The sequence below is a fragment of the Spinacia oleracea genome, chromosome 3 (genome assembly GCF_020520425.1).
Source record: "Spinacia oleracea cultivar Varoflay chromosome 3, BTI_SOV_V1, whole genome shotgun sequence".
Taxonomy (NCBI): domain Eukaryota; kingdom Viridiplantae; phylum Streptophyta; class Magnoliopsida; order Caryophyllales; family Amaranthaceae; genus Spinacia; species Spinacia oleracea.
In genome coordinates, this window is record NC_079489.1 from 82,041,098 (window position 1) to 82,053,864 (window position 12,767).

At 45.1% G+C, this 12,767-nt stretch overlaps 1 protein-coding gene across 1 annotated transcript; it reads left to right on the forward strand.

The window, feature by feature from the left end:
• Positions 1-2,528: 2,528 nt before the first annotated feature.
• On the forward strand, positions 2,529-3,003 carry LOC130470323 (uncharacterized). The gene is made up of 2 exons (XM_056840271.1): positions 2,529-2,681; positions 2,764-3,003. The coding sequence occupies exons 1-2, from the start codon at positions 2,544-2,546 to the stop codon at positions 2,959-2,961; spliced, it is 336 nt and encodes a 111-aa protein (XP_056696249.1). The 5' UTR covers positions 2,529-2,543; the 3' UTR covers positions 2,962-3,003.
• The last annotated feature ends 9,764 nt before the right edge of the window (positions 3,004-12,767 follow it).

Here is a 12,767-nt window from a genome sequence, read left to right on the forward strand (position 1 = left end):
CGCGGTTTGTGACGTAGACCCCGCCGGCTGAAGATGGCGAACCTGTCCGCTAAGGGTGGACACCCCGTCCGATAGAAGTGGACGAATCTATTTTGAAATTTATTTTGCTTTTTTTTAAAATAAGGACCTACGTGGTTTGCGCCATAGACCCCGCCGATTGAAGATTTTATTTTTTCGAAAACTGAGGACCTGCGCGGCTAGTGACGCAGACCCCGCCCGCTGAGGGTGGGCGAGCCCATTTTGAATTTCTTATTTTGCCTATGTAGAAGGGCTTTTGTGATTACAACCTGTTGGTGGGTCGTAATATTTCCTGATTAGATGTGTCCTATAAGTGGGTCCACACTGTGTATATTATTTTTTTTTCTTTTTTTCAAAATACCCTTTTTTTTGGGAAAGAAATGTCCAGATAACGGATGTTTTACACAAATAGGGATTGCGCGTGCCCGACAGCGAATATTCGCTGTCTGGGAAACACTTTCAGCGCCCAGCTCTGGGCGCGAGAATTTCTGACGCCCAGAGCTGGGCGTTGAAAATGCGAAGGGGAGACTGGTCCTTAAATACGCGGACCGTCTCCTTCCTTTCCCATCTCCACCATTTTCGCTCAAACTCTTCACTTCTTTCTACTGATTTTTGCTCGTTTCTTTTACTTTTCTTCACGAATTCTACTCCAAATCACTTCCTAATCTTCCCAATGTAAGTAATTTTTAGTAATTTTGAGCTTTTTTTGTCAATTTCAGTATTTTTGTCAAGTATTTTTGTGCATGAAATTGATTTGGGGTTTTTTTGATTTTGTGCCCCTTTCCTTCAATTAGATAGTTGGAAGTGTTCCACATAACATGTTAATTAGTTTGTGCATGTTAATTTTTGCAAGTATGTTGATTTTTGTTGAATTTGGGCATTTTCATGCTAGCCCCCAAGTATACCTACGACCCTAGTATTTTCTTATAATGTAGGTATTCTTGGTATATTGCTTGCGTTCCTCATAATTCATGGGTGACAAATCATGGGAGAATTTGATTTTGCTGGAGTTAATTTTTACTTAGGGAATTTTGCTAAGTATGAACTTAGTATCATGTTTTTAGGGAACAAAAATTGTATGACTCCATTTCATGAGTGAAGTGCACTCTTTTTAGGGATCGGTATGAGTGCCGATTTTGTCAAAGGTATAATGCCTTGTTGTATTGTTGATCAGCATGTCTGACGAGTCATTACCCCCTCCTGGTGGCCACGAGGAGCGTGGCATGACGCGTCAGTCTACTGGCCTGGGTCCCCTATGGGTGGGCCCTGAGCTCTACGACGGTCGTGATCTGCACTACGACCTAGAGCACCACGTGACTTCCCGCCTTCACGCGAGGAGAGAGACTACGGATCGCGGCTAAGGCGCAGCGACGAGTGAGACCGTTTTTAGCTATCTGAGCTCGGACGCCCAGGCCTTGGTGAGGGCGAGCTCACTGTTTCCGGTGGTTGAGACCTTCTGGGAGATACTGCGGCTTAACATCTCCCTGTCCTTTCTGCGGTCGTTCATGAGGTGGTGGTGGGATACCACCAACACCTTCCATTTTCCTTGGGGCGAGATGACGATCACTCCTGAGGACTACACAGCTTTGACGGGCTTGACCTTTACAGGGAACCCCGTTCGTCTGAGGTCGGATGGCCCATCGCCGACTGTTGCTGAGGGTACCAGGCTCCTGGGCTCGTGGATGGGTAGTAGATTACCTTCGTACCAGCCCCGTGGGATACCTTTCGCTGACCTGATGTGGGCTTTGGAGCATGGGGTAGAGGAGTCGCCTTCGAGACAGGCTCGGCTGTTCTACCTCCATTTTATTACTTCCACTTTTCTATCGGGTCCGACTGACACTTTTGACCCGAGGTGGATAGGCATGGTGGAGGACGTGTCTACACTGGGTGACTATCGCTGGGGCGATTTGGGCTATGCGACGCTTGTCGGCCAGATGAGTTTGTCGGTGCGCGACTCGGACCCGAGTAGACGTCACTTTGTGATTACATTAGCGGGAGTGCCGCGTTTGATCGAGGTATGTGCCTAGACTTTCTTTTGTTTTCTTGCTTTTACCGGGCCCTTTTTTTTATGTTTTATTATCCTTTTCTTTTTACAGCTGTGGGCCTTTGAGCACTTACCTTGGCTGGCTCCCCGAAAGGGGCAGAGGCCTTTGGAGTTCCCTGCCGGTCGCCGTTGGGGTTGGAAGAAGAAGCTGACAGTGCGTCCACCGCCCGATACCGTGTGGGATCTTATCCGGGACGGGAACCCTGAGCATGTACATAATTTTATCCTCTATCTCGTATTTCGTCATTCTTTTATATTATTTTTTTATGTGCGAGATCTGACTGCGTTTGTACAAAAACAGGTGGTTTGGACCCCATGGCTCTCTTTTAGGGGTACCCATGCTTCAGTCAGGGATAGTTATGCCCTGAGCCAGATGCGGGTCTTGTTCGTTGGCCGCCGGGACCCTATCTGGTACCTGGGAGAGCGGGTACGTATGCAGACGGTCGGAGCTTTTTCGGTGCCCAGGCCTCCGCCTGCGACCATGCTGTCTACTCGCTCGATAGGCGAGTCGTGGAGGGTCCACTCGAGGACTGGCGTGCCGGCGACGGAGTTGGTGATAGAGGGAGCTAGCTATTACCAGTTTATCCAGGATTCTCTTCGTCTCCCGGAGCCTGGCGCTGTAAGTTGCCTCCTTTCTTTGTATTGATTTTAGTGTCTTCATGCTCGTTCCCATGTGTTTATGCCTACTTTGTTTTGTGCAGGAGTGTCCTGACCCTTCGTTGGGGGGATGGGTGCTTCCCGATGCTCGGATCTCGTATACCGGAGAGAGCGGATCCGAGATTGTGGAGACTTTCCCGGAAGACCGGGTTTTCCATGCTCCGCTCCCTGAGGGAGTAGAGGCGGTATGCACCTTTTATTTGTGTACTCTTCTTATATTTTTTTACTTTCTTTTTTACTGACATTCTTGTTTCAGGTTCCGGCCCCTACGGCCAATGCGATGGTGGGGGTGATCAACCGGTTGAAGTCCGCGTTGGTTCGAGCTCGGTCTGCACTTTCTTGCAGGAGCCCCCACTCTACTCGGGTAATGTGCCCTCTTTTTTCTTTTGATCTGTACCTTTTGTTTGGCTTTCGGTTATTCACTCTCTTTTTTTTTTGTCCTTTTTTGCAGACGGCTGCTGGATGTGCCGGGGCCGACGACGCGGGTCCCTCGGGCGGGGGACACGGTCGTGAGAGAGAGGGCACGGCACTCGCCCCTACGGCATCGCCGTTCTGACGCGGGGGTGAGTTCTTCCGGGGAGAGGTCCGAGCCGGAGCGTAGGCGACGTTTCGTGTCGGTGGCCCGAGAGCCTAGCCCCGAGTTGCAGTCACAACCTCATTTTTGGGGTGACTCTGGTTGGGGGCCCTCATACCACGGGGAGTGGAGTGGATGGACCGGCGAGGCTTGGAGACATGGAGCCGATGACGAGTCTTAGGCTTACCTCCTATTTTGTACATATTCATTCTTGTATTCCGCATGTATATATATATATTTTTTGCGATTTTTGGTGCAAGAATGTTTTGAGCCTTCCGTGGGCTTTGTTTTAACATATTATAGCAATATTAGCTTTCTAAACCAACGACGAATTTTGAAAAGGAAAAGACTTTCATAAAAATAATGAGTTCATATAAGAGTGCACACATATTTTTAGACTAACCGACTACTTGGGGTATTACATATGCATGTTCACTATTTTTTATTTTTTGCCGACTCGTACCATACTCCTTGGTTGGGCTTGTCCCTGGAAATTCTTGTGGCTTTGTTTTTTCATTCTATTTGGTCTTGCCCGTGCATGGGTTAGGGTAGAGTGCCCTTTGCAATATCTTTTCTTCTTGATGCATTGCATGACTTTATTATTTTTTTTAATTTTTATTGGACCGAATCCTTGAGAAGGATTACCTACGTATCTTGTCAGAATCAGGTCGCGCGTAGTTCTTGCTTTTGAAAAAAAATCATTTGAAAGGGTGTTCATTACACGTCTGCTTCCCCCCCAAGTGTTCGTGGTTCTTTTGAGGGTTAGAAAAAGGAGTACGAACACTTTGTAGAAGCGGGAGGGTAGGTGGCAAGAGAGAATGACGCCCGATCAAGGGCGAAGGAAATATCGGCGCCCAGGCCTGGGCCTGGGCGTGAAAAATAACAGCGCCCAGTCCTGGGCGTTGATGTTTTTGTCCTTTGCTTTCTCTACCTTGTCGAGTTTTATGCCGTTTGCTTAGAGTAATGCGCAGAATGTTTGCTTATGAGTCTTAATGTGTTTTATTAGATGCCTTAACTCTGGACTGAATTTAAATATGGTACTTTTTTAATTGGTCTAAGTTCGTGAGGTTAGCGAATTCCGCTCCATCTATGTCAGCTAGTTGGACTGCTCCGCCAGGTAGGATGGTCTTTACAAAATACGGTCCTGTCCAATTAGGCCGGAATTTTCCTCGAGGGTCCGTAGTAGGTGCGCGGACTTCTTTTAATACAAAATCGCCTTCTTTGATGTTTCGAGGTTTGACTCTTTTGTTGAATTGCCTTGCGATGCGCTTTTGATACACTTGCACGTGATGTAGAGCTCTCAACCTCCGTTCGTCTAAAAGGACGAGCTCGTCGTACCTAGCTTGAACCCAATCAGCTTCGGGTAGCTTGCTTTCTAGGACGATCCGGAGGGAGGGAATCTCCAACTCGACCGGTTGGACTGCTTCCATTCCGTATACCAAGGAGTAGGGTGTTACTCCAATGGAGGTGCGGATTGAGGTTCGATAGCCCCATAATGCGAAGTGTAATGTATTGGGCCAATCCTTATAATTTTCGGCCATTTTTTCGATTATGACTTTAATATTTTTGTTGGCCGCCTCTACCGCGCCGTTCATTTGCGGCTTGTAGGGAGAGGATTTATGGTGTTTGACATGATATTTTTTGAGCAGGTCTTGGACTTCGGCCCTGAAGTGGGAACCTTGGTCACTTATGATTTCATGTGGAACCCCGTATAGACAGAATATGTTCTTTTCTAGGAATCGAGCGACATGTTTGGCTGTTAATTTTGCATAGGAGACTGCCTCTACCCATTTAGTGAAGTAATCAATTGCAACTAAAACGTACTCGTGTCCCCCTACGCCTGTTGGTGTTACCTTGCCGATTATATCTATACCCCAGGTGGAAAAGGGCCATGGAGAAGTGAAGGTGTATAGTTCTGAGGGAGGCAAATGGTTAAGGTTACTGAAGATTTGGCATTTTGGGCAAGTTTTTACAAAGTGATGGCAATCGGTTTCCATAGTGGTCCAATAGTACCCTGAGCGAGATATTTTTCGGGATAGCATTTTTCCGTTCATATGGGGTCCGCACACGCCGTTATGGTATTCTTCCATCAGTCTTTGGGCTTGGTTTTGATGGACACAAAGTAACTTGATTTTATTCGGCGTGTATTTGTACAGTTCTCCCAGAATTATGCTATATTGTGAAGCAAGGAGGCGTAGGGCCTTTTGTGCTCGCTGGGAAGTGTTTGGGGGGAATTCCCCACTTGTTTTGTAACGAAGGATGTCCGTGTACCATGGTTCTTCTTCGGTGTTTTCAGGTTCGGAGTCTATGGCACATCAATAAGCCGGCTCTTTCCTTCGCTCGACCCGAAGGGTCATTCCGTCCCATTCATTCGGGATGTTGAGCATTGAAGCTAGCTTCGCTAGTGCATCCGCGAATTGGTTGTCGTCTCTTGGCAAGTACGTATACTCGATTTTTCAAATTGCTCGACTATTTGGTCCAAGTGAGCTTGATATTTTGAGAGACTAGTGCTTCGGACCTTCCATCTTTTGGATATACGGTTGATTATTAGGGAAGAATCCCCGAAGACTTGTAGGTGTTTGACTCCGAGGCTAACTGCGGCCTCTAGCCCAACTATGCAGGCCTCGTATTCGGCGGCATTGTTTGTGGCCTCGAAGTCAAGTTTGACGGAAATTGGTATATGGGCTCCTTCAGGACTGACTAGGAGAACTCCGACGCCGCATCCTTTTTGGTTGGACGCGCCATCGAAGTATAGTGTCCAATAGTCGTCTCATATCATTAGAAGTTCCTCGTCGGGGAGGAGGTAAGCTTCCGTGGTTTCCTCATTCGTGGCATGCTCGGCCAGGAATTCGGCTACCGCTCTTCCTTTGATTGTTTTTTCCGGCAAGAATTTTAGGTCGAATTCTGAGAGCATGACTAGCCACCTGGACAGGCGACCACTTAGGGCGGGCTTTTCGAACATGTATTTTAAGGGATCTAGTTGTGACACTATATGAACAGTGTGGGCCAATAGGTAATGCCTGAGTTTTTTGGATGCCCAGACGAGGGCGAGACAAGTTTTCTCAAGTTCTGTGTATCTCGTCTCGTACTGTATGAACTTCTTGCTCAAGTAGTAAATGGCTCGCTCGGATCCATGTACACACTGTGAGAGCATAGCTCCTGCTGCAGTATCCGTGACGGTTAGGTATAGGCGTAAAGGGATTCCAGGCAAAGGCGGGGAGAGGACGGGTGGTTTTCTTAGGTATTCTTTGATTTTATCGAAGGCAGTTTGGCATTTTTCATCCCATTCGATCTTTTCTTCTTTTCTTAATTTTTTGAATATTGGCTCACAAGTCATAGTAAGCTTGGAAATGAACCTACTAATGTATTGCAGCTTTCCTAGGAAGCCCCTTATCTGTTTTTCAGTTTTTGGTGGGGGCATTTCGGTAATGGCTTTGATCTTAGATGGGTCAATCTCGATTCCTCGCGTACTAACAACATATCCTAGCAATTTTTCCGAGGTTACCCCGAACACACATTTTTGTGGATTTAGTCTCATGTTATATTTCAAGATTCGGGTGAAGAACTTTTTAAGTGCCGGGAGGTGACCGCGCCGGTCTTTAGATTTGACGATCATGTCGTCCACATAGACCTCGATTTCTTTATGTATCATGTCATGGAGTAACATGGTGGCTGTTCTTTGATAGGTGGCCCCCGCGTTTTTCAAACCAAAAGGCATTACAGTGTAACAATATGTTCCCCAAGGGGTAATGAAAGTTGTTTTTTCCATGTCTTCTTCTGCCATGAGTATTTGGTTATATCCGGCGTACCCGTCCATAAAGGAGAGGAGCGCGTGTTCTGCGGTGTTGTCTACTAGTATGTCAATGTGGGGTAGAGGGAAGTCATCTTTAGGACTGGCTTTGTTGAGGTCTCGAAAGTCTACGCACATTCGTACTCGTCCATCTTTTTTAGCTACGGGGACAATATTGGCCACCCATTCTGGGTAGTTGGAGACTTTTATAAAGCCGGCGTCTAATTGCTTAGTGACTTCTTCTTTTATTTTCAAGGCTATCTCTGGTTTGAGCCGCCGTAGCTTTTGTTTTACTGGCGTCATTTTGGGATCTAGCGGAATTTTATGCTCAGCGATTTCTCGATCTATTCCTGGCTTGTCTTTGTAGGACCAAGCAAAGACACCCTCGAATTCCCGCAAAGTGGAGATTAGATCGGCCTTTTCAGTGGGAGTTAAGGTGAGGCCAATTTTAATAATTTTAGGATTTTCTTCTGTTCCAATATTTACCGATTCTGTGTCCTCAATTATAGGAGTTTTGAGTTTTTGTTCACTTACATCTTTTATTAGTTCGGTATATTCCTCTTCTGGCTCTTTTTCGTGCTCATTAGTGGCGAGACATTCTGCATTATTACTCGGATTTTTAAGCGGCACATACTCAAAAGTTTTGTTTATCTTATTAAAGTCATGAAGCATTACATCAAAAAGATCTCCCGGAGTAGAGATTTCCGGGTCTAAACTATTTTTGGGAGGAGTTACAATTTTGCTGGGTTCGGACTCGGAGTCAGACTCGGATTCAGACTCTAATTCTTCGTACATCGGACCCTCTCCCGCAGATATCTTGAACTTCATCCCACGGGCGTTGGTCCATTTGAAAGTCTTGCGCCACCCTCGTTGGATTTGGTCATCTTTTGAGGGTGATGGAGCGATCAATTTAGTAGGATCGAACACTTCATCTTGGAGAGCTAATGCCATAATTTCTGTTTCTTTCTTCGCTCTTTTCTTTTCTAACCCAAACAATAGCCCGAAAGCGTGTGAGTTGGGGAGCGTTTTTGGCATAGCATGGTTCTTTGGGGCGAGTGGCCTTTGAGAACGTAAAGGGTCGTGTCCCAGAGCATGCATCTCTTGGGTTTGTGCGACCTCTAGGTATAGATGTTCGGGATATGCTTCTTCCATGGCGTTCCTTGATGGCTATCACGGGCAAGTACTTAGGGGTCCTGCATTATTGTTGTGGAGTAGGAGACACATTAGTTTGTTTCGTGAGTCGGTTTTTTAGACATTCTATGACTACCCCTAAGTCGGACTAGTATATTTGGACTGTTATGTGTGCACTTTGAACTCTTTATGTTTTTGAAAATCTCTTCCCGTGTGACATTCATGATTATTTGCATGGTCGACTTTTAGTGTCGAGCATTGCCGTCGTAGGAGGCCTAACAACGACGCAAAGAGTTATTAATTTTTTCGCGAGTCGCTTTTGAAATTGAGTGCTTTACTTACGCCCTCGTAGCAATTCTTTTCATGACCATTTTTTTGCGCTACGTATTTTCCTTTCGCGCGGGCACCGAGGCTGCTGCGCCTGACCAGAAGGCCAAGCAGCAACTTCAGCGCCCAGCGAGGGGCGTGAGAAATTCTGGCGCCCAGCCAGTGGCGTTGAAAATTCGTCCCTGGCTGGTTCTCGTTTTCTGTCTTCTGTTTTATGCGACTTCGATTTGCGTGCTTGCCTAATAACGTCCTTTACGCGTAACAGCGTTTGTGGGATTCGTTACAGGCCATCCCGAGCGTCGCTTATTTTGTGGCGATCATTCGGGTTTGCGGAACACGTGTTTCGGTATAAATCTTTGGTAAATTAGTCTATGAATGTTTGGGCCATTTTTAAGGTCGTTGGTTTTCTAGGATAGTTTGTTACACACAATCACATATTTCGCTACACATAACTACATTACAAACATGGATTTGAAAATCAAATATGTCACGTAGTTTATGATAGGCTTCTATGGGTAGTTTATTTGCGCCTGGCTTGGTACCGCTTCTATCGTAGATCCAACACATGCCCCGGTCGAGGTAGTGTCTTCAACAGACGAATTTCGCTCAAGAGGCCAACCCGCAAGTGCAAGCCAAGGGGGCATGCAGGCGAGAGGGACCTAATGAGCGAGCGATTGGGTTCGGATAGGTGTACTACCTGCACAAGTACCGAGTGGGAAACATGCGCGGCGTATGCACCCCCCTATTGGCGAAAAAAGGTATCCTTAGTCCCAACTCCAGAGGGAGCCGAGATTCGTTATGATGTTCTGCCCGTTCACATTAATATGCTGATTTTCAGGTCGTCCCAACTTGATGGGGAAATAAACGCGGGGTAGGATCGTTTCACCCTTCGGCTATTTTGATTATCTACAAGCACGAGTATTTCCTTCACTATCCCCAGTGGAGTCGCCACTGTGAGGGGGTCGAAAAAGCGCGAGGCTAATGCGTGACCTCGTCCCTCGTGGGCGTGACGATTCTTTTTATTCAATCAAGTGTAATTGGATTTCCTGTGAGTATACACCCAATTGACTAGTAATATAGGAGTCGCCATTCAGTTTTTAACGACAATGAGAAAAACTGACAAACCCCGGTTATCGTGACATAAAGGGAGTGCAATTATGTTTGACCACGACGGCCGTAGGTTCCCTTGTGATCCCTGGTGTGGGGATCTCTCAATATACACCCGCAAGGTAGAGATTGAGGGTTTGGGGGACTGTAACTACCGAGAGGAGTACTTCGCTCGTCGATAACTCCAGAGGCAGGATATCCTTACTAGCTCAGCATAAATAATTGAAGGGACATGCGTTAACTATTAAACTAATCTGAGTTGATTTTAGCAATATGCAACATATAATACTAATTCGACCGTGATTATCTGATTTAAATAGCATTAAAGGACCTAGCATGATAATCCGATTTCCCAAAAATATTATATTTGTTAGGCGTGATAGAACAATCAGATTAGGTTAGTTTAACAGTTCATAAAAAGGGCGAGGAAAGCAGTTAAATCATCGAGAAGCGACACATTACGACGCACCCTTGAGAGGTGCGTCACGGTTCTCAGAAAACTAACCACTTTGACTTTGCTATTTCTCCTTTTTATTTAACGAATCTCAATTATGGGACAGGATACGTTCTGTTCGATTTATGGATCGATTGCGACAGAACGCGTGAACAGTTTCGCAGCGAGAGGCTTAGGCTAAGGGTTGGAGTCAATACTCATAATATAATTGTGTGTTGTTGTGTGTTCTTTCACGTCGAAATTAGGGGCCTATTTATAGGAAAGAGTTCGTGGAAAGATAGAATTGCAGAGTTCTAATCCACAAAGAATTAGGAAAAAACACGTACCCAGGTATTTTCAGCGCCCAGAGCCAGGCGTTGAAAATAGGGTCTGGGCAGTTTTGTTTAGTCAGATTCGGATTCCTAAAATCCGTAGAGTTTGAGATTAATTCGAGTCTTTTAGCGCGTATCAATTTTATGACGGAATGCGTCTGGGCCCGTTACGAACTCTAGGCTCGTTAGGATTTTAATTAATACGTAACTCTTATTTCTGAATCATATTAGGAATAGGATTCTCGCAGTTTTCTATCTCATTTAGGATTTATGTTGGAATGCAACACCTAATTCTGACAGGTTTCTATCTTTTATGATTTGCCACTTTTAGAAGCTACCTTTTACGGCAGTTACTATTTTTAGCAGGTTTCCATAAATAGTAGGTTTCGGGTGAAATGAAATGGGGAATCGAGATTCGTTTATTTTATAGGAGATGCGTTGTCAAGTGGAGATTTACGTTTTCATCATCGAACCTTTCCCTTGCGGGAACGGGGACAAAAGTAGGTGTCTACAATTACGTGTCATTGGTGTGACCTTGTAGGTTCAGTCAAGAGTAAGTTGTGAGTTCAATATCCATTAGAACTCACTGATCGGAAGCATTGCTCCAGCTAGCTGTTCCGATCACTTGATCTCACTGAATTAATTGTTCGCAATTAATCTGAACCTTGGTATTAGACTTAATGCACCTTGGGTGAAGGACATATTTCCTTCAATCTCCCACTTGTCATTCAGACAAGTGTGCATCCACATTCCTTTGTCACTTAGTGTTACACTCTGAACATAAGGTAAGATCCAAGCCATCCTTATTAGGTCCATAAGTGTTTCTCGGATTACAGAGTTCAACTGTCAAACTTTTTCAGAAGGTTAAGCCTAACCATTCTGAGCACGGCCATGCATTTTACAGTATCTGACTCTCCGAGAGGCCTTGTTACACAACAACACCATATCCTATCAAAGATAGGAGGACAATCCATTCTTGCAATCTATGAATACTCACTTTGATTCATAGTACGCCCAATAACTGCTTTTATAGCCTCCTTTTACGGTGCGACGTTTAGCTAGTATCAAAGCAAACTAATTCTCAAACGAGCAAACATAATCGCTCATGTTCTGAGGAACGGTTTCTAATCACCATTAATGAGAACTACCTATGACATGACTTTAATCTCTTAAAGCGTTCTCATGGTCAATCCGATACAAGATCCAATAAGTATCTATGCAAAATATTCTGACATCCAGTCACTCTAGTTCAAGAAACAGAACTAAGTAATCTACTTGCAATCTAATCTTCATTAGTCATTAGTCGTCCACCTTTCAATGACCTGGATTAGGGATCCTTTGTGACTTCAATATTCAAGTTCACTTATGGGTGTTTCTTTGCCAAAGAATCCATCTTGATATCCCATTTGAATGATTTGAATCACATGGACTTATCATTTAATTCTAAACCACAATTAAATGAATATGAAATAAATAAATTTCATAAATATGAAATGGTTAAACCAATTGTTTTAAACATAGATCTAACAGATGTTCTAAAACAATACTTAGAAAATCAAAGCCATTCTCCAACATGCTTGATTCCCATAGTTGCTACATGTGCGTTGTGTTTCACTTGTGGCAACGGTTTAGTCAATGGATCTGCGACGTTGTCGTTAGTTCCAACCTTGCAAATCTCAATTTCTTTTCTTTCAACGATCTCTCGAAGTATATGAAATCGCCGCAGTACGTGCTTGGACTTCTGGTGGCTCCTAGGCTCCTTTGCCTGGGCAATGGCTCCGCTATTGTCGCAATACAAAGCCACTGGTCCTTTAATGGAGGGGACAACACCAAGTTCTTCGATGAACTTCCGAATCCAAACAGCTTCCTTTGCTGCTTCTGAGGCAGCAATGTACTCGGCTTCAGTTGTAGAATCTGCCATAGTGCTTTGCTTAGCACTTTTCCAGCTTACTGCTCCGCCGTTGAGGCAGAACACAAACCCAGACTGTGATCTGAAATCATCTGTCGGTTTGAAAGCTTGCGTCCGTATAGCCCGTAACAATCAACTCATCTGTACCACCATAAACCAGAAACTGATCCTTAGTCCTTTTCAGGTACTTTAGGATGTTCTTGGCAGCAGTCCAATGCGCCTCACCTGGTTCTGACTGGTACCTGCTCGTTGCATTGAGTGCGAACGAAACATCCGGCCTTGTACAAATCATAGCATACATGATGGATCCAATAGCCAAAGCGTATGGAATTCCACTCATCTTTCTACGCTCATCAGATGTTTTGGGACACTGATTCTTGCTTAGATATACGCCATGTGACATGGGTAGATGGCCTCTCTTGGCTTCCATCATATTGAACCTAGC